At 57.9% G+C, this 25934-nt stretch overlaps 2 protein-coding genes and 2 pseudogenes across 2 annotated transcripts; 1 reads left to right on the top strand and 3 right to left on the bottom strand.

Moving 5' to 3' along the window:
* The first annotated feature begins 829 nt into the window (after window positions 1-829).
* MTG1 (mitochondrial ribosome associated GTPase 1) lies at window positions 830-14367 on the top strand. Its single transcript, XM_065894222.1, has 11 exons — window positions 830-950; window positions 1996-2060; window positions 4828-4932; window positions 6876-6956; window positions 7487-7543; window positions 7762-7852; window positions 9101-9162; window positions 9547-9643; window positions 9946-10027; window positions 13776-13888; window positions 14128-14367. Exons 1-11 carry the CDS (start codon window positions 839-841, stop codon window positions 14259-14261), a joined length of 999 nt encoding a protein of 332 aa, XP_065750294.1. The 5' UTR covers window positions 830-838; the 3' UTR covers window positions 14262-14367.
* A 2953-nt stretch (window positions 14368-17320) lies between these two features.
* SPRN (shadow of prion protein) lies at window positions 17321-17767 on the bottom strand. Its single transcript, XM_065894732.1, has one exon. The coding sequence runs from the start codon at window positions 17765-17767 to the stop codon at window positions 17321-17323; it is 447 nt and encodes a 148-aa protein (XP_065750804.1).
* Window positions 17768-22789: 5022 nt separating this feature from the next.
* On the bottom strand, window positions 22790-23480 carry LOC136136545 (ganglioside GM2 activator-like; annotated as a pseudogene).
* Window positions 23481-24125: 645 nt separating this feature from the next.
* LOC136136544 (olfactory receptor 6B1-like) lies at window positions 24126-25437 on the bottom strand (annotated as a pseudogene).
* Window positions 25438-25934: the final 497 nt, after the last annotated feature.

The raw sequence follows: 25934 nt of genomic DNA, 5'->3' as shown, positions 1-25934 counted from the left end.
TGCAATGAAGCGTAGCCCCCGCTCGCCGCAACTAGAGAAAGCCCATGTGCAGCAACGAAGACCCCACGCAGACAAAATAAAATAAAATAAAATAAAAAATTACATTATTGTCATACTCTTGTAACTCGAAGTGCAGTCAGTAGTTACTCAGACTTGAGATATAAAGTTAAAATCTGGTGGCCTAGTGGTTAGGACTCTGGGCTCCCACTGCCATGACCCAGGTTCAGCCCCTGGTTGCACAACTCAGATCCTGCAAGCCATGCTGCGCCGCCAAAAAAAAAAGTTAAAATCTGACTACATTTATACAGAGTATTGGAACAGTGAAGGGAATTTTGAGGCTGTTTGTACTAATAGGTTTAATTTAGCAGAACTGCAGTCAGTTTTTGCAGAGTTTGTTTGTTACATTAAAATCCAGAGTACTTAGAAAAGGATGTTACACTTGTAAGTTAAATGTTAAATATCTGAAAAATTTTGACCAAGTTTGTAAAAAGGGACCAAACTGACAGCGGACTGCTAAATTTTGTTACTTATGCTCAGGATACGCTTAGGAAGAACCAGGATTTTTTAATTTAATGAATTACTAAACCCTGGACCCGGATAACCCCCGGGACTGCGTGGGTCCGCCCCTGGCTCGGAGCCACGCCCCTGGCTCATAGCCCCGCCCACGGGCCCCCGCCCCCTCTCGGGGTCCGCCGCTAGAGGCAGAGTCGTTCGCGCACGCGCGGGCCGCGCTGCGGAAGCTTGGAGCGTCGGAACCCTTGTGTGGGTCGCGGGCCCGGCGGAGAAGTCCGTTGATGGAGCGGTCCGCGGCGCTGCGCGGAGCTCGGGACGCGGCGCCATGAGGCTCACCACGCGCGCGCTGTGCGGCGCCGCCCGGGCCGCCTGGCGGGAGAGCTTCCCCCTAGACGGTCGCGACGTGGCGCGCTGGTTCCCGGGCCACATGGCCAAGGGTGAGGTCCGGCGAGACGCGGCGGGGCCCACGCTGTTTACCCGGCTCTTCGCGGGTCGCCCGCGAGCGGGGAGGGCGGGGGTCGCAAGGCCCTTCTGCCACTCGGCTCCTGAAGCCTCAGTATACACATCTGCTTTGGAAAAGATAAATTCCTGACGTTACTTTGGAGACTAGATGAAGTAGGGGTAGGAAAGCACTTTACAAGATGTATTCAGCTATTCAGTCACCTCAAAACCTTTGAGACGTAGATCGAGTTTGTTGTCTTCCGCCCAAACCTCTCTGGGAGTTTCTTACCGTTTATTTGTCAAAGTTTGGTCCCAAGAAGACATGTAGGGCGGGTCCAGCCCTTCCCCGTGTGACGGATTGCCACGCTCCCCCTGCTCCCGCCCCCATTTGGCGCCTGCTCTGCCAGGCTCGGTGACGGATGCTCCGCGCGTCGGTGCTCGGGAGGGACGGGGCGCCCGCGGGGGGCGGCATGTGGGGTGAGGTGAGATGTCTGAGGATGTGCATAAATGACAGGGCTTGGCTGTGGGAGGGGAGGCTGAGGGGCGGTGTCACTGCTGAGCCGCAGAAGAGGAGCCTTGTTGTGTTCCTAGTGCGGAGTGAGTTCAGTGCCTTGTGTGTGCGTCGTCCAGGGTGAGTGGCTGAGGTTGGTACCTACACCATCGTCATCTCCACACAGTATTGAGGGCCCCATGAGTCAGTTAGTCAGTGTTTCTCTGCTTTATAGATAAAGACCCATAGAGGTTAAATATTCCACCTAGAGTCGCCCACTTGTGGAAGTGGTGTAGACGGATGGGCTCTGACCTCACCCTGTGATGTGCAGGTGTCCCTCAGGCAGGGACCTGAACTTTCTCTCCTCAGCCACCAGGGTTGAATTTGAAGGAGACACAGTTATTGTTTAGTAGAGCACTGCACTCAGATGTATTCATTTTAGGTTGTTTATGATGGTGTGTCATTCTTGACAGTTCAACTTAAATCTTCTACCTCTCTTAAAAGGCCATGGACCCCTTTCTTCCCTTAAGCATCCTTCTTCTGTTTTCCAGGGCTGAAGAAGATGCAGAGCAGCCTAAAGCTGGTGGACTGTATCATCGAGGTCCATGATGCCCGGATATCCTTTGGTGCTTGTGACATTGTGACTTATAATAAGCAACACGTATTTGGTCTGTGTCCTGGTTCTGGCACAGAGCTCCTGAAAGTCTTGGAATTTCCTAAGTGAGGAGCTCGTTAAGGTGTCTTTTGTTATGTTAATGAGGTGATTTTGGAAAAGACCCTAAGTCACCTAAGGTGGGGAGCTGGTTGCTGGGGGAACCAACCTTGATATGGGAGCCTTAGAACTTTCAGTCCTACCCTCTGACCTTACGGAAAGGAGAGGGGCTGGAGATTGAGTTCAGTCACCCAAGGCCAGTGATTCATTCTGTCCTGCCTGTGTAATGAAGCCGCTGTAAAAACCCAAAAGGTTGAGGGGTGGGCTGGGGACAGCTTCTGGGTTGGTGAGGTGTCGAGATGCAGGCATAGTGGCATATAGAGGGAATGGAAGCTCCGGGTCCCTTCCCCGTCCCTCGCCCTATACATGTTTTCCATCTGGCTATTCCAGAGTTAGGTCTTCTTTTTTTTTTTTTTTTTTTTTAAATTATTTTTTTAAAACCCCACAGTTGTTTATTTATTTATTTTTCTGGCTGTGTTGGGTCTTCATTTCTCTGCGAGGGCTTTCTCTAGTTGTGGCAAGCGGGGGCCACTCTTCATCGCGGTGCGCGGGCCTCTCACTATTGTGGCCTCTCTTGTCGCGGAGCACAGGCTCCAGACGCGCAGGCTCAGCAGTCGTGGCTCACGGGCACAGTCGCTCCCGCAGCATGTGGGATCCTCCCAGACCAGGGCTCGAACCCGTGTCCCCTGCATTAGCAGGCAGACTCTCAACCACTGCGCCACCAGGGAAGCCCAGGTCTTCTTATAATAAGCCTGATCTAGTAAGTAAAATGTTTCTCTTAATTCTTTGAGCCGGTCTGGCAGACTGATATTGCTAGGACCCAAGGAGGGGGTCGTGGGAACCCTCCTTCCATAGCCCGTTGGTCAGACAGCATGTTGGTTGTCACCAGGTGACAACCTCGACTTGCAGTTGGTGTCTGAAGTGGGGGGTGGTAGCAGTCCTGAGCCCTTAAGTTAACTGTGGGGTCTGATGTCATCTCCAGGTAGATAGTGGCAGAACTGAGTTGAATACTGGGACACCCAGCTGGTGGTGGTGGAGGATTGCTTGGTGGTGAGGGACGTCCCCCAACCCCATTGGCATTGGGTGCAGAACTGTAGTGCAGGGGAGACCCTCCTGAGTCAAGCAGGAGGCGTTCCTGGCTTGTTAACCTTGTTTCCGTCTACCTCCTCTGGTCCCTGCTCTGGTCCAGTCAGCACCACAGTGGTCAGCGGCGTCACCTGTCATAATTATTGGCATTTGAAGCAGTGGTTCTTAGTCCTCGTTCCGCACGAGAATTCCCCCAGGAGGCTTTTGAAAATACCGATATCTGGGCCCCTTTACAGGCCAGTGAACCAGAATCTCTGTGGGGCCCAGAAAGCTCCCCTTTGATACGCAGGTGGCATCGTTTCTCTCAGACCTCTGCCTGGCACGCCCAGGCCTTCCAACCCAGTCCAGGTGGGATATGAAACCTCCATTAAAACGTTCCTGCCAACCAGACTTTTTCCGCTGTACTTGAGGCGTGGATTGGCAAGATGTAACCATCTCGCTCAGTATACTTTTCAGAGCCTGCTTTTGTTGTACTTATCTGAGCTGTGTTTAGATTTTCCTTGTATGGCGAAGGTGTTGGCTTGAGAGTCATTGCCATCTCTAGGGTGGAGGGCGAGGGACTGTTTTCTCTGTTTCAAAGGCCTGTGGGAATTTCTCTACTGTAGGCTAAATGTATCAGTTCGTACAATACCTCATGCCAGTCAGAAGGGCTTACTGGCAGTTATATGTCTGATTATTGAAAAACAATGAAACCTGCCCTTACTGCTCTGTGTGCTGTGATGAGAAGCCACCTCTGCTCCTTTAGTCTCTAGACGTTCTGATTTCTCCTCCAGGTCGGCGCCGTGAGGGAGTCTGGAGGCTTTCAGCGTTATGAATTAGCACAGGCTTGGTTAACCTCTGAGGGAAGAGGGCTGTTTACGGAAAGTCCCTTTGTTGTGTGGGTGAGGACACAGCACTTGACTGGGTGCCTAGACCCAGGGCACGTTGAGGCCTTGGCCTCGTAGTAGACAAGCACCAGGTAGGGGCCGAGTGCTCACGAGATGAAGACACAGACAGACCTCCCTCCTGCCTGGGTCCGTGTCACAGGAGGTGGCACTTGGCAGTGAGCGCCAAGGGCCCCTGGCTGAGGGAAAGAGGGCCTGCCCATGGCAGTAAGGAGGCAGGCTCACTGGAGGTCTTCGTGGGAGCTCCAGAGGGTGGCGGCGGTGGTCTGACATGTACTAGGTAGGACTCTGTGGGAGGGACTTTTTTTGAGCCATCAGATCATTTTGGCAACTGAACAATGGTCTAGTCGTAAAACCTTCCAGTGAGCTTTGTTTTTTGTTTTTGCCACCGTCACTCCTGTTTGAGAAGCCACTTGAGAGCCACTGCCCTGTCTGTGCTCTGCCTCTTGTCCACAGGAAGTGGCGAGCGGCCTGCAGTGGCTCCGTGGCACTGGCGGGGCAGGCACGATGGGGGGTTGGTCTTGGTGGGAGGCTGGGAGGCTGGGCTGGCCCGAGCTCGCTTGCTCCCAGACCGGGCTTCCTCTGCCCTGTCCCTTCTGAAGGTTTCCTTTCGAAGGTGGTCCAGTCTGCGTAACAAGACAAGGTAAAGTACATTAATTGGCTGGTAAAGCTTTGAAGGAATTTTGCCTTAATTTTGCCACATCCCACTTTCAGGCCGAAACCCTCTGTTTCAGGAGACCCTTGGGCTTAAGCCTCACTTGCTCGTCCTCAACAAGATGGACCTGGCGGATATGAAGGAGCAGCAGGTAATGCCCTGCAGGGCCTTCAGCGTGAGCGCCCCTGAGTCGGACCGGATCACTGGGCGGACGTGGTGTCAGGCCGCCCGGGCCTGCCGGCTTTAGCAAACTACCCTTTGTTTAACTCATGATCCAAGTGATCGAAGCGTGCGCCTCCTGTAGCAGGTGGCCGGGAGGTGCGGCTGGGCCGGAGCCGAGCGCCCCCCCGTGGCGGCTGCTGGACCCGCGAGGCTGTGAGCACGTGGGTCGTAGTTGCTGCTGTGAGGCCGAAGTCCGCGTTTTATTTCACTTTCATTTGCTGACGTTTCTGTTGCCTCATGAGGTGAGTGGCCGTCCCCTGGACAGCGCTGGCCTGGAGGCCTCCTGGTGGCTGCATTTGCCCCTGCTGTCCTCGCTGGCCAGCCCCATGGCTTCCCAGACCCCTGGCTGACCTGTGGGCTGCCTGCTGCCCACCGAGTGGTCTGGAAGCTGGAAGGTGGGTGGCCCAAAGCAGCTAGGGGATTTCCCTGAGCCCTGCGGGATGGGGATACAGTGACCAGGCCGGGGGTATGTTTCGCCTTTTCCCGGAGTAAGAGAAACGTGAAGATTCAGGAAATGTTACTTGTGAAGTGTTCTTCTCTGCTTTTCTTGCTGTTACCAAATCCTTTGTAAAGAGTAGGTGTCAGAATCTTGAAATCAAGCCAGTTTTTGTCTTTTGTGGAGCTTTTCCTTTCACAGCAGCAGGAACGCGTCCCTGGTTTCCTAGTTGGCTGTGGTACTTGAGTTATTTCAACCCCTGCCACAGGCCTGTAGCGCCCGGTTTCCAGGGAAACGCAAGTGCTGAAACCACAGGGTGCTTCGTTCATTGAGAACCCGAGCGGAAGACGTCGCCCATCAGGACCCTGCCCCTGCCGTGCGGGCTGCGCGTCTGCTCACTGAAATCCCTCCTGCCGAGCGCGCTCCGCTCTGAGAACAGAACCCCACGGGTTTCACTGCAGGGGCAGTTGTAGTTTCTGGTGATCACAAGTTTTCAGCTGCTTTGCTTCGCTGAGACTTGGGTCGTATCACCCTTCAGTTGTTCCTGCTCCAAAATGCTGATTTTTGTGGAGTGACGGGCATACTAGGTGGCCTGACAAGGGGACATGGGGGTAGGGGGGGATCTCACCCGTGGGAGGCGGCTGGGGTGTTTGCCCCTCCTCTCAGGTGCTGCGGCCAAGGGCTTGGGGAGGAGAGGAGAGGAGAAGCCCCCAGGGTGGCCCCTCTGTGTCTGCCTCTGTGGAGTGGGTGGCAGCGTCCCGTGCAGATTTGTACACTTGAAGCACAGCTTCACATGTGTCTTTGTGATGGCCTGACCTTAATCTGCGTCCTCATAACAAATAACATAAATGAGTAGAACTAAATGAATTAGTGAACGATTTCTTTGTTCCTTTAAGTAAATCAGTAGCTGATCAAACAGTGCAATACTGGTTGTAAAAATATCAGTCATGCGCTGGTTTTGCTTCATGTTATGGCCAGTAAGTTCATATTAACCTGAGTTTACTTTGGGGCTTTTAAAGTATTCCTTGGACTTTGTAATCGGATGGGGTTCAGAGCTTAGTTTCAGTGGAGCTTGTTGAGCGGAAGCTCATTAGGAGTGGGCGTGGCGGTGCGACCAGACAGAGACCAGCGCTGAGCAGTTCCAGTGCTGGGAGTGACTTGGAATGACCTGGTGTGGGCTCCTCTCCCTGTGTCCTCACATGGAGCCAGCCGCCCAGGGCCACCCCGGGGCCAGGCTGCCCTCCTTGGACGTCTCCTCAGGCAGCCTGTCCCTGGTGCTGCATTGCCCCTCGCGCTGCCCGGTGGGCCCAGCCTCCTCCCTGAGTCCCCGGCCGCTACGGCTCTGGGCTGGTGAGCAGATCTTGGGCTTTAGTGTATGACACTGCCCATGTCTTCATTTAGTGTTTAAAATGGAAATTTCGTCTTGTCTCTTTCAGAAAATTATACAACACTTAGAAGGAGAAGGCCTAAAAAATGTCATTTTTACCAACTGTGTGAAGGATGAAAATATCAAGCAGGTGGGTTTTTTTTCTGTTTTGTGCTCTAATGCTTCTGCTTAAATACGTTAAAGAAATGCCACGAATTAGGTTGTGCTTCCGTAAGAAGCACAGTGTCGGAGACGACCCGTAATTGCTTGGGTTCTGGGCACGCTCATCTCCCGGTGCCGAGGGCAGCATGGGCCTGACGGCTGATGGTGGGAAGGGAGCAGAGTCAGCCTGCGAGACACGTTCCGGGGTCATAAGGTGGAAGGGCCTGTGGAGGGTCTAGTGCCTGTTTTCCCAGTTGTATTTGAGAATTTCACCGGCTGACGTGCATCTTTTTAGCAGGTGCTGGCAGTCACAGCCGTCGCCCCATGGGGTCTGTCCTGGTTCCTGGTGGAGGGACGAGGTGGGGCACAGGCGACCCCCACCCCCGCCTGCCGTAGCGCAGCCTGAACCTTGATGTGTTTGGACCTGAGCTGTCTGGTGCTGGGTGCTGGAGTGTCCACCTCCAGAAGCTAAGGGTGGCCAGTTCCCCCAGGAAAGTGCCTATGGTCTGTTTCTTGCAGATAATCCCCAAGGTCACGGAGTTGGTTGGGAGCAGCTACCGCTATCACCGAGGAGAGGTTGGTGGTGGGCCAGTGCCAGCTGTGGGACGTCCCTCCCGCTGGGGAGCCCCAGACCCAGCTGCTGAGCACATCCTGGGGAGCCCCCTGTCCTCCGGGTCTCAGTAGGTGGGTGGGCAGGGCCAGTGCAGCGACTGTCCTTCCTGTTAAGCTGGCCTGGGCGTGTGTGGGTCTGGGGGTTCTGGCTGGGCCGCTGATCCCTGCTCTCGCGCCTGCAGAACCTGGAGTACTGCATCATGGTGATTGGGGTCCCCAACGTGGGCAAGTCGTCGCTCATCAACTCCCTGCGGAGGCAGCACCTCAGGAAAGGTAGTTCCCCGGGGCAGGCTCTGGTTCTCGTGCTGGGACGAACTTCAGAGCCCGAGACCCCAGCTCGTCAGGGGGTCTTTTCCCACCAGGAGGAGGTAACAGCCTGGCATGCAGTCAGCTGGTGAGACACAGTCATTCCCTTATACATTTTATACTTCATTCGCGTTCTCTCTTCAAAACTAAATGCTTAATTATAGTGTTTAGTATATGCGATGACTTTTCTAAACGTTGGTAATCTCGTCCTTTCTTTTATCTGTTTCTGACCCGCTGTGCTCAAGGTGTGTAGGAAACGTGGGGTGAGACGTCAGGCCGGGACCTGGGAAGGGGGGGCCCCAGACCTGTGTCCTTGTCCCACGCCTATCAACTTTTGAGACCAAGTCTGCATGAGCGTGTCCTTCGGGAACCACCCCAAAGCCCGAACAGTGCCAGACCATCATCTCGGGCTGTTTCGCTGCCAACTGGAAAGCTGTTATAGTCAGCTGTTGTTTTGTTTATTTTTCTTTAGTTGTGGCTTTAAAAAACATCATTGGCATTAAGTACGTTAAGTGCTGTGCAACCATCACACCACCTATTTCCAGATTTTTCCACCGTCTCAAGCGAAAACTCTAGACATAAATGGTAACCGCCCTCCTGAGCTCCTGGGAACCTCTGGTCTACTTTCTGTCGTGTGGATTTGACAGCTCCGGTGTCACATAACTGGAATCACAGGATTTGACCTGTGTCAGGCTTATTTCATGGAGCCTAACTCTACAGGGTCCATCCGTGTTGTAGCGTGATTCATAATTTCCTTCCTTTTTCGGGCTGAATAATACTCTGTGGTGTGGACGGACCACATTTCGTTTATCCATCCGTGTGCCGACAGATGCATGTGTCCCTTTGTTCTTGTGTTGATTCAGCAGAGGGTGCAGAAACTGCTTGGGACACACCCTGAGCTGGGCCCCAGGGCAGCCAGTGTTCAGAGCATAGGCGGCCTCTTGGTCAGGAGTGGCCCCACCGACAGGCTCTTCTGGGTGGTGTGGGGGCAGATGCTTGGGACCCGGTCTTGCAGGGAGGAAGGTGATGGCGGCGGGCAGCTCCGGTCCAGACGTCACGGCCGTTGCTCAGCAGGTGCTGGGCCACTCTCAGGGCCGGGAGGCAGTTCTCTCCTGGTGTTAGGGGCCCTCCGGGTCTCCACGTGTGTCGTTGCTCATTCTGTAGGTTACCTGCCTGTGTGTTTAACAGACACTGACACCCTCTTTTATCCTGCAGGAAAAGCCACCAGGGTGGGCGGCGAGCCTGGGATCACCAGAGCTGTGATGTCCAGGATTCAGGTAGGGGCCCTCGGCCGCCGGGCCTCCACCGCCCCTTCCCTTTGCTCTGTCTGTCAAGCGCTGCCCCAGTCCTCACAGCAAGCCTGGGGGAGGGCACAGGTGCTACCGCGTCTCACAGGTGAGGGAAGCTGCCCGAGGGCACACAGGGTCAGGGCAGAGCCTGTCCTCCTGGGAGGAGGGCAGCTGCTGGGTTCCTGCTCTTATTCGTTCTCCACGTCACGTGGGAGTGGCATCCTGTGGGGTAGCTGAGAGCTGGTGGCAGTGACGCCACTGGCGGGCAGGCTCTGGGGCCTCCTCAAGCCTATGGGGCCCAGCAGAGGGCCTGGTGGGAGGGGCTGCTTGAGGCTGCTCGAGCGGCTGACCGACTGCCCTCTGTGCCCACAGGTGTGTGAGCGGCCGCTGATGTTCCTGCTGGACACCCCCGGGGTGCTGGCTCCCCGGATCCAAAGCGTGGAGACAGGCCTGAAGCTGGCCTTGTGTGGTGAGCCAGCCCCCCACATTAGGCCCCCAGGCCCCCAGGCTGGGCGCCTCGTGCCAGCCTTGGCCTGGCTGCCACAGAGATGTCCAGAGCTGTGGTGCAGGACGTCTTGGGCAGCGTGTGTGGTCCTGGCTCACAGGTGACACACTCTGCACCCTCTGACCCCACCAGTCCTCCTGGCCTGCCCTGGAGGGGCGCCCTCCTCCTGTTTAACAGGTGGGGCGGGGCTGGTGGGGGCAGGTCAGGCCACGGCTTGGCCTCCTCAGCGGCACGTGTGTGCGCTCACCCTTGCTGCCCGTTCCCAGGAACCGTGCTGGACCACCTGGTGGGCGAGGAGACCCTGGCTGACTACCTTCTCTACACCCTCAACAAGCGCCAGCTCTTGGGGTGAGTGTGGGAAGGCGGGCCCTTTCTCTCCCATTCCAGACAAACGTGACTGAAAAAACAGCACCGTTAAAGTACTGTAGACAGACAGTGTGCAGTCCTTTAAAGTGTACAGTTTAATAGACGTGTGAAAGCGTTACACAGTCCAGAAGACCCCCCAATTCTTATGCTGCTTTGTAGCCCCTCCTCCCCACCCCTTCCTGCCTCATCTGCTTCCCATCACCTAGAATCTCACGAGTGGAGCCACATGGTGCGGACTCCCTGCTCGGCCTCGTCGTCTCGGGATTCATCCGTGTTCTAACACTGGTCACCACTGGGAGGTTTCATTGTGTAGACATCTGGTCGGTTCGTTCTCGCTGCTGAGGACGGTGTGAGCGCCGGTGTCCCTTGGGGCCCCAGAGCTGTCCTTTATCACAGGGGTCCCCAACCCCCAGGGGACCCGGTACCAGTCTGTGGCCTGTTAGGAACCGGGCCGCCCAGTGGGCGATGAGCGGCGCGTGAGCGAGTGAAGCTTCCTCTGCCGCTCCCCGTCGCTCCCCGTCGCTCGCGTTACCGCCTGAGCCACCCCACTCCCCCCCCCGACCCCGTCCGTGGAAAAACTGTCTTCCACGAAACCGGTCCCTGGTGCCAAAAAGGTTGGGGACCCGCTGCTTTATCACCTTGAGGACATCAGTCACAGGTTATCGACTGTCCCCAAAGCACCAGCTTTTGGTTTCATTGACTTTCTCTGTTCTCTTTCTTCTTGGTTGCTGTTGGTTGATTGCTGTTCGGTCCCTGTTCCTTCCTTGTTTCCGTGTTCCTGACTCTCTTCCTGTTTGTGCTGCCCGTGGGGAGACGGGCTCTCCCACCACCGCCTGGGCTGCTCTCTTCCCCGCTGGCCTGGCAGCAGCTGCCTCATGAGTTTCCAGGCTCCGTTGTCGGGGGTGGAAAGCTTCAGGGGGTCATTGGGTTCTCCTGGTGGTTTGAGGACGTGACCCCCTTTATCCTTCAAGAGAGTGTCTGTGTGCTCATCCTTCCTGTCGCTTTACTTTGAGCTTGTGCGTCTTTACTTTTAAAATGTGTTTATCGGCTGCTTGTAGTTGGGCCTTGCTGTGTACCCAGTCTGACCGTCTCTGCTTTCATTTTGGGTAGACCATTTACATCTGATGTGATCACTGATGTTAGGTTTACACCTGTCATCTTGCCATTTGTCCCAACTATTCTTTGTTCTTTTTTTCCTCTCTCTCTCTGGCCTGTTTTATGATTCCCCTTTGTCAGCTTGTTACCTGTAACTTTGGAGGAGGTAGCCTTATGGTTTGTAGAACATTTTTCGGAGGTGTTAATGCCGAGTGTGGTGTGAGGGCCTTTCCACTCTCCTCACCCTCACCTCTGGGCCGGTCTTGTCACACGTTTTGCTTTTATGTAGCAGACATGCTGCCGAGCTTTGTTTACACACAGATGTAAAGTGAAGACTCAATCTTGGCAGTTTACTCTGAGCCTCGCCAGTCACGGCTCCTCGTCTGTGTGTGGACCTGCCCTCCCTCTGGGGCCATCTTCCTGTCCGAGGGTTTCCTGTGACGCTCACAGTGATGCAGGTTGCTGTTTGTCTGAAGATGTGCTCATCTCACCTTAGTTTTTGAAGGGCGTTTGCCCTGCGTGTAGAATTCTAGATGGACGGATTTCCTCAGTCCCGCAGAGCGGCTGTTGTTCCTGATGAGAAGTCTGTCTGTCTGTCTTTGTTCTCTGTATTCATGACCCTCTGGCTACTGTTAAGATTTCTCTTTATCAAGTTTTTGAGCAATTTATGGCGCTGGGCCTTGGTGTGGTTTTCTTCATGTTTCTTGTGCTTTTCGTTCCTCGAGTTCTCGCATCTGTGGTTGTGTAGTTTGTGTCACATTCGGATGATCTCTGGCCATTCTTCCTCTCTCCCAGGACTCCACTACCCAGGCGCTGGCCGCAGGGGCCGCCGGCTCGGCAGTGCTGGCTCTCCAGTTCCCTCACCCTCTCTGCTGCAGAATCTGACCTGCTTTAATCCCCTGAGTGTGTGTTTCATAGTGCTTTCCTCTAGATACTCGATTAGGATCATTTTTTTTTTACTATCTTCTGTGTGTTTTCTTAACTTTGTAACCACAGGGAACGCAGTTCTAATAACTGATTCAGTGTCTGGGAATTCTAACATGTGGAGCAGTTTCAGGTAATTGGTTTTCTCCTTGTAATGGCTCTGTTTTCCTGCTGTGTGTACCTGACAGCTTTTGACGGGGGGCAGGCACGTGAATCGGACCTTTCTGGTGACAGGTGTCTTTATATTCCTGTTCTGGGACCGTTATTTGGAAACACTTTGGTCCTTTTGGGCCTTCCTTTTACGGTTTGTCAGGTGGGCCTGGAATAGTTCCCAGGGCGCCCCGCCCCCTCCCCAGCCTGTGGATCTTGGGTTCCGTCTGTCCCGGCTGCTCCCCTCCTGCCTCTTGGGTGGCTCTTCCTGGCCTCTGGCCTTGGGAAACTTGCTCTGCTGACCATCTGAGGGTGGCTGTCTGCCAGTTTCCCGAGCCCTCTCCCTGGGCAGCTCTGCCCTGTCTGACTCGCCTGCAGCCGGCAGCTGCCCTGGTCCCCAGCGCCGTCTCTCCGCTCCGGGCTCCCCGGGGCCCCTCCCTGCACTCCTCCTTCCCATGGCTACACTCTTTGTGGCCTGATGTCTGGGCCTTGAAAACCATTGTTGTGTGAAGTTTTGGTTGTCTCTTCCTTTTTTGTTATTCCAGGTGGCGAGTAGACCCAGTCCCTGTTAGCCCATTTGCATGGAAGTGGGATTTGACATATGTGGGTTTTTGGGTTTTGGTTTTTTTGGCTGCACGTGGCTAAGCGTGTGGGATCTTGGTTCCCCAGTCAGGGATTGAACCCGTGCCCCCTGCACTGGAAGCACGGAGTCTTAACCACTGGACCGCCAGGGAAGTCCTGGAAGTAGAATTTGAGATGTCATGTTTTGCTTGATGTTCGAGGCATTCAGTTTGGACCTCCGCTGTCCTCGGTGTTTCTGGGAAGCGTGACAGCCGACTCCCTGCGGGTGGCAGGTCTTGGGCGTGTGTGGGTGGGAGTCTTCCTTGCCTTCGATCTCTTGGGGACAGAGGGTCCCGCGCAGCTGCTGCTCTGGGAAGTTTGATTTTGGACGCGCATTCCTCGGGGTTGTCGTTCCGAGATCGGCTCCGATGCTCACGTGGGGTCCAGGCGCGAGGCCTGAGGTCCGTCTGGCCTCCCCCACTCTGCAGCTGCAGTTCACATCGCAGCCCTGCCTGCCCGGCGGGCGGTGAGGGGGAGGGGCCAGCGCAGGTGCTGGTCCAGGGGTCCTGGCCCCGGGGCTCAGGGAGACACGTGTCCGTGGAAGACGCTGGTCTCCTTTGGCCTCTCAGCCTCTGATGTGCCGCACCCGTCCCATGCTGGCTCTTCCCCCCAGGCCCAGAGCACGAGTCAGTGGGGAATACCGCTGTCCATCTCCGGCCAGCCGCCTAGAGGCACCAATGCAGCCTCGGCAGCAAACTGAGTGTGTGCCAGTGGCCGGGCTGCCATCGTGGGAGGCCAGCTCAGGGTCAGGGGATGACACCGCTGGGAGCAGCAGCCTTTCTGGCCGCCGCCCCAGGACCCCGGTGGGGGAGTGGGTCTCGGGCAGCTGGTCGTGGCCACGCGGAAGGCAGGTGTCGGTGAGGCCCCCAGGTCCACGTGGCGGTCACCCGCACCCACGAGGGGTCATTGGTGGAGCTGCTGACCATCGCCCTGTGTACAGGTACGTGCAGCACTATGGCCTGGGTGAGGCCTGCGACGACATCGCCAGTGTGCTAAAGCGTGTGGCCGTGAAGCTGAGGAAGACCCAGAAGGTGAAGGTGCTGACGGGCACTGGTGAGACCTGGTGGCCCCAGGCTGGGCTCGGGGGGCGGAGCTTCTGGGGGAGGGGCTCTCGGTCTGGGCTTGGGCTCGGGGCAGGGTGTGCGGGGCGGCCCCACCCTCTTCCTGTGGCTTCTGGAGGCTCCAGCTTCCCAAATGTGCAGTGCAGGCGCCCACCTGAACGGGCCTGAGGTGGGTGGGCTAGAGCTCCCGAGTGGGGCTCCATCCTCACCGGGCCCTCCTGCTTTCCCCAGGTGACGTCAACGTTGTCCAGCCCAACTACCCTGCGGCCGCCCGAGACTTCCTGCGGGCCTTCCGCAGCGGGGTGCTGGGCCCCGTGATGCTGGACCGGGACCTCCTGCAGGGCCCCCCTGCGGCGGAGCCCTGACTAGTCCAGCAGGAGGGCCTCGCGGCTCCACGGCCAGGGGTGGGCGCCCAGGAGTCCCCTGTCCACAGGCTCCTTGCTGGTCACTGTATACTCCCCGGTCTCTGCTCTAGGAAGGAGGCCATGCCCTCCTGCTGCACAGCCCAGCCCCTGGTTACAGGGGACTGAGCCTGGGTGTGGACATTAGGGCAGTGGACGTCCCTGGGTGCCTGGCGGGGGGAGGAAACTCACTCATGTTCAGTATCTCCTAAATATTCTCTTGAGGAGAAGCTGGTGTCTTCTCAGAAGGAGCTGGAAGTGTAATCTGTAATTTTAAAATTAAAAGCCCTGTCTCTGTGGTTGGCCCTTTCGTTGTGCACCTGTGCAGCCCCTTGGGCCCCTCACCGAGGAAAAACGGAACGTGAACCACTTAGTACCCAAGGCTCTTGTGTAGGAGTCCCGACACGGAGTCCTGGGTCCTGCAATAAGAAACAGTCTCACTGGCAGCAGAGCGTTTATTTCACTACTAAAACGTGCACACACACACGGACAAGAGGTCCCAAGTAGCTGTGGCAGAACCCAAGGACCACCTGTCCCCTCGGTGGCCGGGGCCGCTCTGCTCACAGCCCAGCCGCACACAGGCTGGTGTGGTCAGCGGAGACCCTAGGCCTCCCCACCGCCTCCCAGCACCTTCCAGCTAATGAGACAGCAGGACTTTTTCCCGGAGGCGGTGCTCAGCGTTGCTGTGGTCGCACCTGAAGGGGTGCAGGAACATGACCACGAGCTTGCATTCTGGAGAGGCCGGAGGGGGGAAGGGGTGGGGATGGGGTAGGCTGCACCTGGTCAGCAGCCCCGGCCCTTCCTGTAGGCGCCCCTCTAGGTCCTGCCGCCCCGTGTGGCTGCCCCACACCCAGCATACCTGCCAAGTCTCCTGAGACACCCCCCGGCCTCCTGCCGGAACCCTGACCCATAGGGGTGGGAAGCATTCAGAGACTCGCAGCGTGCCAGACGCCAGATGCCGCTGGAGTCGGGCTGGTGTGTGGAAAAGCTTGACGAGAGTGGTGTTTCCATCACGTCCCGAGTGTGCTGGCGGCTCACGCTACAGAGGCGCGTGAAGGTCTGGGCCAGTCACAGTCCAGGTCCGGGTGGGTCTCAGGCTGAGCACAGCCTGGCCGGGCCCATCAGGGAGAACTGAGTCAACCGGGGGCCGCCCTGATGGGTCCCCCTGTTCAAGATTTTAAAACGGTCACGCTGCCTCTGAGGCCCCGGCCAGGGCTTGGCCACGACCTGTTGGTCTTTGGGAGCATTGAGCTTGGTGTGGGAGGACAGCGCGCATCGGGGCGCCGCACCCAAGAATGCTGGCAGTGTGGACACAGGAGGCTGCGGGGAGCTGCGTCCTGCAGCGGAGCGCCTGGGTCTTTGGAGGAAAGTGCTTGGTCCAGGTCTCGCGGATAGTCTGGAGACCTTCACTGTAACCAGAGCTGAGTGCCATCTGTGGGAGAGTAGAGGTGGCACGGCTCCTGGGAGATGCTGGTCTTGGCACTGGCGTCCATCAGCCGAGTCCAAAGGCCCTGCAGCCCCGGGGCGGGCGAGGGCAGATTCTGGAGGCAGCCCCGGGGCGGGCGAGGGCAGATTCTGGAGGCAGCCCCGGGGCGGGCGAGGGCAGATTCTGGAGGCAGCCCTGCCGGGGAGCTCCTGCTGAGCACAGGAGAGCCTGAGCCGGAAGCCAGACCCGGAGCCGTCCTTCTGAGGAACAAGAGGCTGTTCAAGCCAGAGCACATGTGAAAGAGCTGGGGCCCCGGGCTGAGCTCATGGCCAGTGGACCAGGCTGGCGGCTTGAGGGAAAGGCACCTGAGAGGTGAAAGGCTGGCCTTCCGCGCGGGTGTTGAGTGCCAGCCGCAAACCCTTGTCAGGACGCGCCCTCCGGTTTCTTCAGAGGCCGCTCTGGCCTCGTTCTGACAGCCCTTGGGGTGTGGAGGAAGCTCAGCTTCTCCTGGGCTTGCTTCTGCTGGACAGGTGCCCTCACATCTGGTGCTACTTGCTGGGCACTGGGCCCTGCCTTGTGGCCATGCCGGCCGTGGGTCTGACTGGAGCCCCGGCCCCTCCGGTCCACCTCGCCCTCAGCTTCCGAGGGGCTGCCTGCCACAGCTGCCGTCCCCGAGTACAGGCGGGGCTCTCTTATCCTGGAACGTGGACCTGGAGCTCAGAGCGAATGGAAAACTCTTGAAGTTTAAACAGATTTTCTTTTTCTTCCAAAATAGGTCCAAGAAGAGGTGTTTCAAGTCAGAGCAAAGTGGCTTTAAGGGAGCCCCTGGCGGCGGGTCTCGCAAAGCGTCTGCCCGTGGGGGGACACGGGTCCTGGGCCCAAGGGCAGGGGCAAGGCGTGGGCAGTTCCTATGGGCGAGGGTATCCTGGGAGCCGTCTGGAGAACCACGGGGCCACGTCTGGGCTCACTAATCCACAGATGTGGCCCCCTTCCTTTCTGGACAGGCAGGCAGCACACTACAGCCTGCGAGGGAAACCTCTCCTCTCCCCCAAATCCTCAAGTCCTTTGGCCCACTGGGGCTGTTTCTGGGGGGGATGCCACCACGTCCTCAGGGGTGTGGCCGAACCAGCCCAGCCTGAGGGCCCACCTCTCTGCCTGGTGGTCAGCACCGTCCACACCTCTCAAGTGTCCAGGTGGGGTCAGGGGAGCTGGAGTGGCCTGAACAGCTTGTAGAGTGGTGGGCAGCTGGCCAGGATGGTGCAGGAACCTCAGGACACCTGCCTTTCTGGCTGGGGGGTACCCTAACCTCCAAGTGGCAGGCAGGGCATCCTGGAGCTGAGGGGCCACTGGTCCCCTGGTAGGGTGGGAGGTGCGGAGGCTGGGGAGGGGATCGGGCGGGCAGGAGGGGGAACAGGAGGTGCCTCTGGGTCACAGGAGGAGAGGCTGCTGGACTGTCGGGAGTTGGCCACGCAGCTCCTCTGGGCTCAGAGGCCTTGGGCAGTGGAGGCAAGGGGCGCTCAGTGCTGGGCAGCCTCTGTGGTGGCCCGCAGGGCAGGCGCGGGCTGGGGACAGATGTGGCCCCCGAGCCCAGCCCGGCCTAGGTCCGCAGCAGCCCCAGGGCGCCCAGGGCGCCGCCCAGCAGCAGGCAGAGGTGAGGGTCACCCGTGGGCCCCGCGCCCGAAGTCCACGCCCGGTAGCTGTAGACGCTTCTGTTCGTTCCGTTGCCGCCGGGTGCGCCGTCCTCGTCGTCGTCTGGGCCATGCTCCCCGGGCCCCGCGGCCCTCCTCCAGCTCGAGCCCGCCGCCAGGCCCGCGGCCGCCCCCGCCGCTGCCCCCGCCGCCGCTCCCGCGGCCACGCGCAGTGAGGAGCCGGCGTAGCGGGGCGCAGGCCTCACGCGCACCCTCGAGGCCCCGCGTGCGCCCCCGCGCAGCCCACCCCGGGCGCTGCCGCGAGCCCCGCCACGACCGCCCTTGGCCGCGCCGCTGTCGCAGAGGAAGGTGGCCGCTAGCAGCAGAGCCCAGCACGCGGCGGCAGTCCAGTTCATCTTCGTGGAGCAAAACCTGCGGGAGGACGGAGGAAGGGACCTCAGCTTCTGCGAGGCCCAGGGCGCCCGGGGCCTGGGGACAGGGGCTCAGCATTTGGTGGTACATGGGGCCCCAGCACCTTGGAGCACTACCGGCCCAGGCTGGCGTGGGCTAAGAGGAGGAGGTTGTAATGCCTGAGGATTAGACTCAGGCTTGGGGAGGGCGTGGGCTCTTGTTCAGTAACTGGGAAGGGGCGGCAGGGGGTGAGAGGGTTCAGAACCTGCGGGTTATTCTGTGCTTGGGGGTGGGTGGGGGTGGAGTAGGGGCAAAGAATGGGCGGTGGTGAGCACCCTCCGGTGGACGGGGGGCGCTCAGGCCTGGGGAGGGGGCCCCGTATTCCGGGCTGCTCTGGAAGGACCGACTCCGGTCTCCAGGGCTCAGCAGGACCAGAGGCCACCCTGGGGTTTCAGGGACCGAGGGTCCCCAAGGAACCAGATAGGGGTCTGGAGAAGGGACCAACGGTGAGACTCGGCCCGGCCCTCCCACCCCTTCCGGGGCTGCGCGGGGCCAGAGCCGGTTCGGGCCTCGCGGGCTCGTCACCCTGTGCGGACCCCGCCCCGCCGCCGCAGGCCCCGGGCCCAGCTTAGTGTCGCCTCCCGCCCGCTTCTGCCTCGCGCTCCCCCCCCCCACCTACCCCCACCGCCTGGCTCAGCTGCTGGGCCGGGGGACCGGGATGCGACCACCTGCCGGAGGCTCCACCCTCCGCCCGGGCCCTGTCGGCCCCTCGCTGCGTCTTCATTTCTAGCCCGGCGGGCGCCAGCCGCAGCCTCCCGGTGCGCGCCCACATTCCGCCGCCCGGCCTTACCAGCCACGGGCCTCGCTCGGAACCGCGGCGGCCGCGCTCCAGGGACCGCTGCCGAGCGGGAAGGACGGAGCTGCGGCGGAGACTGCACGGAGCGCCGAGCGCCGAGCGCCAAGCGCCGACCGCGGAGCCTGAATTTTGCGTGAGGCCTCCGCCCTAGGCTTGGGGGTGGGCAGACGCGGAGGCGCATCCCCCGGGAGACGGAAGGGAGGAGACAAAGGCAGGCGCTCCGAGGCGCAGCCCCTCTCGCTGCCCAGCACCCCGTCCTAGCGGCCCCCGTCCCCCCCCCACGCCCCCACCCCGGTCCTGTCTCTCGACAGGACCCTCTGCCCCGCTGTCTTCAGCACCCGGTGCGCACACCGCCACCTTCCCACAGTCCATCCCACTCCACCCGCCCCAAACCCTAACCTCTCCCACCCCACCCTCTCCCGTTCCTCATTTCCATCCTTCCCGGGGTGGGTGTGTCCCAGACACAGGGACCACAGAATGCGACGTCGGACCCTGAGCTCCTGACCGCGGTGCACAGAGAGGGGAGGACGGCTCTCCAGGGCCCCATGGTGTCTGAGTCCCAGAGCAGCACCCCCTCGTGGGCCCCCCTCCTCCCGCCCTTTAGTGCCCACTGTTCAGGCTCCTCCAGGGGGTCCTCAGGTAGCCCCACCACCGGTAACCCGACTGCTCAAGCCAGCGGGCCTCCCCAGTCCCGGCCGGATTGGACTCTGGGACCACGTCTGAAATGGTGCTGTCTTGCTTCCCAAGGTTGGTTTGTCCTCTGGAATCTCTTCCCCTCCACCCACTGACTCTAGGCCTTCACCCCAACCACTCCACCTGGGGACACCAGGCCCTCTTGATGGTGTCGGAGGTGGGCACAGGGACCTCCTGAACTTCAGAGGGTTGTTATGTGATTCGATCTCTCAGCTTCCATCAGACCCTCGTGGTCCCTGGGGGCTCAGCACCGCTGCTCCACACGTTCTCCTGAGCAATCTCAGGGCCTGTGGGTTTCAAATGCCAGCTGGGCCAGAGGGGCAGCTGGCCTCCCGCCCAGCCTCAGGGACTGGGCTGCTGTGGTGATGGATGGCAGGAGGGGTGGGGACAGAAATGGGGGTTCGTCCAAGGTTTGCATTCTCTGGTTGAGCCCCCCCCACCCCCGGTCCCATGCACAGAATGGCCCCCAGCGTGTTGCTCACCCCAAGGAAACAAGGGCATTTCTCTGACGGTATCAGGAAGCACCTGGAAGCCCCGGCGCGGTGTGGGGGCCTGCTGGGGACAGCTGCTGCTTTGGCCTCTCAGCTTCCTTTCCCTGTTCCAGTCAAAGCATCCATGTGTGTGCCCTGGGGAGCCAGCCCTCTCTTATGTTCGGCCCATGGGGGTCTGACTGTGACTGCCCCCTCCCCTGGTCTTGTGAGGGGATGTGGCATGCCCTGTGGCTCTTCCTGGCCACGTGGACCTGCTTCCCAGTGTAAGGCCCCTGGCCGTGGTCTGAGCTGCTGAGAGAGGCCGCTCTCCTTCCGCGGGAGGCTGCGCCTGGAGCCGTTGCATGCGAGGACCCGTCACCCTTGTGGAGCCTTCACATGGAGCCCGAGGGCAAGTGAGTCGGGCCCTGTGCCCCCTCGACCTCCCGGGTCAGGCAGCGCCACAGCTGACGCTGTGGACCTTCTCTGGATGAGTGCTTTCCGTCACCTGCACTTAGAGGGTCCCCAGCCCGATGGCCCGTCCCTGCCCCCTCATTCTCAAGGGTCCTGCCGAGCACAGGGAGCTTCCAGGTGCCTTCCCACTGCTTCGCTTTAAAGTGTGAACAGCAAACAGCGTTTATCAGGCATCCAAAGACAGAAAGTCTGCAATACAACAGAGAAAGACCAAGGTAAAGAAATGGCGGGGGGGAAAGGCTCAAGAAGTTTGAGGAATTAGAAGAAAACCTAAGAAAACAAAAAATATTCCAACTCATAGGCTCAGAAAAGCTGGGGGGGATACTATTCATGTAAGAACAGGATGCTGTGACAAAGGCCGAGGCTAAGAAAGAACCTCTGAGAAACAACCAGGAGAATTGAATTATAAAGTTAGGGAAGGTTCTCTGGATGAGCAGCAAACATAGCAAATATGAGAGAAAGGGCACAGTTTTGGGCTCTGAGTCTGACCGGTAGTTGTTCAGAGGAGAGAGAAGAACCAAGGGCACCACGTAGAAAGAGCCACGGGCTGAGGCTTAATTAACCCTTTTCGAGACCCTAAACCTTTTCTCTTAAAATATATAAGGGAAGCACAGAAAAAAATTTAGACTATTTTATGTTTAAATATCAACATGAAAAATCTAAATAGAATGTTAGCCACTGAGCCCAAGAGTACATCAGAAGCAGGTCGCACCACCCAGGTCCAGGTGCTTTCCACATCGTCAAGTATGCGGACGTACTTTACTCACTGCCGCGCCAACGGAGAAGAACGCTCGTGATTTTCTCAGAAGGAGAACACAGAGCATTGCATTTCTTAATCTTTTGTTTTTTGGGGCGTTTTTTGCATGTGAAAATGTATTACTATCGGGCCGTCACCATCAAAACTTACGATATTGGTCCTTTCTTCTAACCTTTGCGTTAAGGCCAAAAGAGAGACATTGGCTACTCTGACAACCTACAAGACGACTCCAGGAATGTCACCAACAGCATGACCTTTGCGACCAAATCCGGCAACCAGAACTTCATCATTTTTCTCCGTAAAGTTCAAACAACCATCACTGGGTGCAAAGGCTGGGACTTTTGGGCCATTCTTCATTAACTGAAGCCTGACACACTTCCCTATGGCAGAATTTGGCTGTTTGGCTTCAACCCCTACTGTTTTGAGCACAGTTCCCTTTGCGTGAGAAGCGCCTCCATAAGGGCTGGCCCTCTGGGCTCTGCTTTCTTGTACTGTTTATCAGGCCACTTCTGGTCTTGTCAGTGGCTACGGAGCTTCCTGGCAGGATGAAGACATGCCATGGGCCTGAGCAAAAGAGAGCCATTTCTTAATTTTTAAATGCTATTTTTTAAATTGAAATACATATGACATGTAACATGTTGTAAATGTAAGGTGTCCAACATGTTGATTTGGTGCATTTACATATAGCTATACGATCGCCATTGTCAAGCGTTTGATTTCCATCAATACTCATTGGTGGGGAAAAATGCCAAGAAAACTAGTCGTTGAAATGAATTTTTTAACTCGATTAAGGCTGTATTTCAAAAAAACCCTCAGCAGACATCATACTTAATGGAGAGCCTTTAAATGTGTTCCCTTAAAAAATATGAACAAGAAAAGCTTCCTACTCTCACCACTTCTGTCGATCAGAGTAAAGTCCGGCCTGAGACCAGGAGACAGCCGTGCACTGGAGAAGCCACAGGCTCTGCAGTTCGACTGCTTACCACCCCCCGCAGCTGGGCAGCCAACGGCCAGGCAGAGCTGACGAAGCCTGCCTTCTCCTGTGGTGCTTACTGGCTAGAGCTAGACAGCAGCTGTCCCTATGGACCGGATGTGCCCAGTCCCCTCATCCCTGATTATACCCCCAGCTCGAGACTGGGCAGCAGCTGCCTCGGATCGGTTATGTTATACGAAGGAAAGGATGGAAGATGTGCCCGGAAACAATGTGATGTTCCGCGTGGTCCACTGATGTCTTGCGCTTTGCCCTGCAGGCACCTGAGTTCGCAGACGTCTTAAACACATAGAGCATTCTCAGATATCTCTCCCATCACACGCCGTGCCTCTCCAGGATACACTGTGCCCCACTGTTAGCTGGGCAAGTCTAGAAAAGAGCACTAAATCATAGAAGTTAATGGAGGAACAGACTGAGATCGACTCCTTCAGACCCTTCATTGTAAGAGGGGGTGGGAGTAAAATGAAAACTGTTAGTACTCTCACTCCGCTTTTAGGTCGGTGACACACACACAAAATCAATGAGAGAAGTCATAAAGGTACTTCAGGAGACCAAGACTGGGTCAGTCTGAACAGGGGGTCACAAAACACGTTAGCCCCCTTCCTTGACTGTTTAGAAAATGAGTTCTTAGAAAGCCACGGGGGTGAGGAGGAAAATGCAGTGGCCAGCCCAGTGGACGTCCTGGCCTGTCAAAAACCACCAGGCTCATCCTTGCTTCGGTTAGGGCTGCTGGCTCACGCCTAAAAATTTTGTAGGTGGCGTAAAATGACTTTCAGCGGGGAAGTGTCATCATTGTAGAAAGGACAGAGAGTAGAATCTGGCCTTGGCCAACGTAAGACAGATGAAGAGGATGCCTTCCTCACACCCCTTCATTCTGCTGTGACAAGTGCCACCTTGTCTGCCCTTTAGGGAGGCGGAGACTTCGGCACAGCCCAGGCGCTTCCCGTTGCTTAGGATGGTCTCCGACCGGTAGTTCCCGCTGCTGAGCCAGCTGGGCAGCTGCAGGTCAGGCAGGAAGAAGTTAGACTTGGGCAGTGAGTAGGTGCCTTCTTTGAAGGGACAGTGACAGGGAAGCCCACAGGTGTGCAGGGGTTCTGGGCAGGGATTCTCAAGGGGAGTTAACACTTCAAGCACATCACAGAAGTTCTTGTAGGCGCAGCTACCAAGTTGCTTCACACCTGGGACTTCGACCCAAAAGCCAGCCACTTCGTTCTCCAGAGCTAATACCACCTTCAGAGGATCTTTGAGGCCCACAGTGGTCCTGACCGCAGCATTGATGGTCACGTGCCTGGGAATGACAATGGGGTCAGGTTCCACAGTCAGGCTGTTGACCACCGCAGGGTGCTTCCCCTCATCGCAGTTACCCCAGGAGACGCCACCGAGCCTGGAGAGCCTTCGAGAGGATGCGTGCAGGAGCTGCTGGGCCGGCGAGAAGCAAGCCCAGGGAGATGAGGAATGGGGCCTGCATCAGGGCGTTCATCACAGAGGGTGGGTCCTCACCAGGTTAACTGCAAGTTTTGTGGAGGTGACGACGCCTTTAAATGCCTGCCCGTATTGGTTATGCAAAGCTGTGCGTTCCAACATACATGCGCTTTTGAAACCAAAAGGAGAGGAAGGAAAAATGAGGCAGACGCAGTGTTTAAGGAGGTAATGGCTGATAACTTTCCAAGGCTGGTGAGAGAAAGCAAGTCTCTAATTCTAGAAGCGTGACAAACTCCAAGCATGATAACTCCACACGCACACACACACACAAGCATACCCTGGACACCAAACACAACAAGGAGATCTTGAAAGCTTCCAGGCGTGGGGGAAAGCCAGAGATTGACCAGGTCACAGGTGGTCGGGGGAGTGACGGTGGAGGGGGACCTTCCCGGGAGCTCGCTCGGAGTGAGCTCGTCCTGGGCTGAGGAGCTGTCCCCTGATCGGGTGCTGAAGCTCCCTGTGAGAGGCAGCTGGAGCCTTCGGAGTTTCGGCAGCTCTCACTGTGCTCCCGTCTCAGGGTGAGGGGGGAAGAGAGGAGCTTGCTGGCTGCACTGGGAGAGAGCCATGGCCTGCCTGGTGTGGGCTGGTGGCTGTAAGCAGATGACGGGGGACGGATTTGAAGTTCCTCCCCCTGCAGCTGGTGCTAGGAGGGGCCAGGGGCCTGGTGGAGTTTGGCCAGGGCCTTGCTGATGTCGTGGTTCGGCAGGCAGTAGATGTTGGGGTTGAGCCGTGGGGTCACAACCAAGCAGACCACGGACACCAGCTCATTGAAGTCGAAGGAGCTGACGGCGTGAGGCCAGGCGTGCATGAAGATGGTGGTGGTGTAGAAGATGGCCACCAGCGCCAGGTGGGAAGCACAGGTGGAGAAGGCCTCGTGGCGGCTGGACCCTCCTGGAATGCTCAGCACTGTGGCCGCGATGTGGGCATAGGCGACCACGGCCACTGCAGGAAGGTCGCGAGCACAGCCAGGGCTGCCACGAAGTCCAGCATTTCGACGGTGATGGTGCCGGAGCCGCAGCAGGGGTGAGATGTCACAGAAGAAGTGGTTGAGGACGTTGGGGCCACAGAGCCTGAGGCAGGAGGTGAGAGCCATGGACACAAAGGAGACCAGGAAGCCACCCAGCCAGGAGCTGAGGGCTAGACTCAGCAGAGCCTCGAGTCCGTGATGGCCGGCTAGCGCAGCAGGCGACAGATGGCCAGGAACCGGTCACAGGCCGTGGTGGCCAGGAGGAAGCACTCAGGGGAGCCGAGGCAGAGGACGAGGAGCAGCTGGTGAGGCAGCCTGAGAAGGAGACTGTCCTCGCCGAGGCCAGGAGGCCAGCCCACAGCTTGGGGACAGTGACCGAGGTGTAGAGGGTCTCCAGCACCGACAGGTTGGCCCAGAAGTAGTACACGGGTGTGTGCAGTGGATGGCTGGCTCTGATGGTCACCACGATGGCCAGGTTCTCCAGGACAGTCACCATGTAGATCGTGAAGAATGACCCGAGCAGTGGCCCCTGAAGGTGGCACAGTCCAGGGAAGCCCAGCAGGATGACATCTGTCACCAAGGTCTCAGTGGAGTTGGTGGAGTTTCTCATAGCCCTCCCTGGCAGGGGGGGGTCACTTCTGAGTACCCTGGACAGCGGAGAGATGCAGGTGTGATGTGTGCTGGGCAGGGGGCTGGGTCGTGAGAGCTGCATGGGGGCACTGTAACCCTTCTCAAAGCTGCTGCAGCACTGACCCCCTCTCAGCCCAGCACGCACCTCGCCCTGAGCTAACACCTGGCAAGGGGGCCTCGGTGCCTGCACACCAGTGCGCGCAGATACACCTCTTACCTCCGCACTCATGTGGGTGCTCTCAGGTGCGTACTGTTCCCTGTCCCAGCACCAGGTACACGGACAGGCGTGGGAGTGCTTGTGCCCGCACACACACACACACACACACAGGTGCACTCCTGCACACACCCCCAGGTACATGCACACACACTCACACACAGGTGTATGTGTGCACATAGCAGGAGAGGAGACCCATTCTGCCTGCCTGGTGTGCCGTCTTAGGCTGTGTGTCTGGGCACTTCCCTGGCCTCCTCCACGTGGGCCCTCAGGGACTGCTGCTCTGTGCTGCTCTCTGGCCAGGGCCCCTCAGGCCTCAGGAAGGACACCACTTCCGTCAGATGGCCAGCCGGCTCTCCAGGGGTGAGCAAAACCTGGGCCAGGGGTTTGCAGGGCTGGGGGTGTGGGGGGAGGGGTGGGAGGGTTGATCCCCACTTTTGGTGTCCCCACATGACTCTCCGTGAACCGACCTGAGGTCTTTATCCTGTGTTTTCTGAGCATCAAAGTGGCCTTTGGGGGATGGTGGAATCGGTCCACTCAGAGCCTTTCAAGGGGCTCGCAGTTTGGGACTTTCGTGCCAGGATGCCCAGGAGTTGGGTGTCTGACGGATGGGTGAGCGGCAGGGAGGTGGGTGGGCTGGG

This window comes from Phocoena phocoena, chromosome 16, assembly GCF_963924675.1.
Source record: "Phocoena phocoena chromosome 16, mPhoPho1.1, whole genome shotgun sequence".
In the NCBI taxonomy this organism is placed as follows: domain Eukaryota; kingdom Metazoa; phylum Chordata; class Mammalia; order Artiodactyla; family Phocoenidae; genus Phocoena; species Phocoena phocoena.
Note: the sequence above shows the minus strand (reverse complement) of the source record. Positions and strands in the feature narration are given on the sequence as shown.

Excerpts from the sequence above, each read along its gene's own strand:
- SPRN (XM_065894732.1), bottom strand. The coding sequence starts at position 17,767 with ATGAACTGGACTGCCGCCGCGTGCTGGGCTCTGCTGCTAGCGGCCACC.
- MTG1 (XM_065894222.1), top strand. The coding sequence starts at position 839 with ATGAGGCTCACCACGCGCGCGCTGTGCGGCGCCGCCCGGGCCGCCTGG. Across the intron at positions 951-1,995 it reads CCCGGGCCACATGGCCAAGG|GGCTGAAGAAGATGCAGAGC; the intron begins GTGAGGTCCGGC and ends TCTGTTTTCCAG. Across the intron at positions 4,933-6,875 it reads CGGATATGAAGGAGCAGCAG|AAAATTATACAACACTTAGA; the intron begins GTAATGCCCTGC and ends TGTCTCTTTCAG.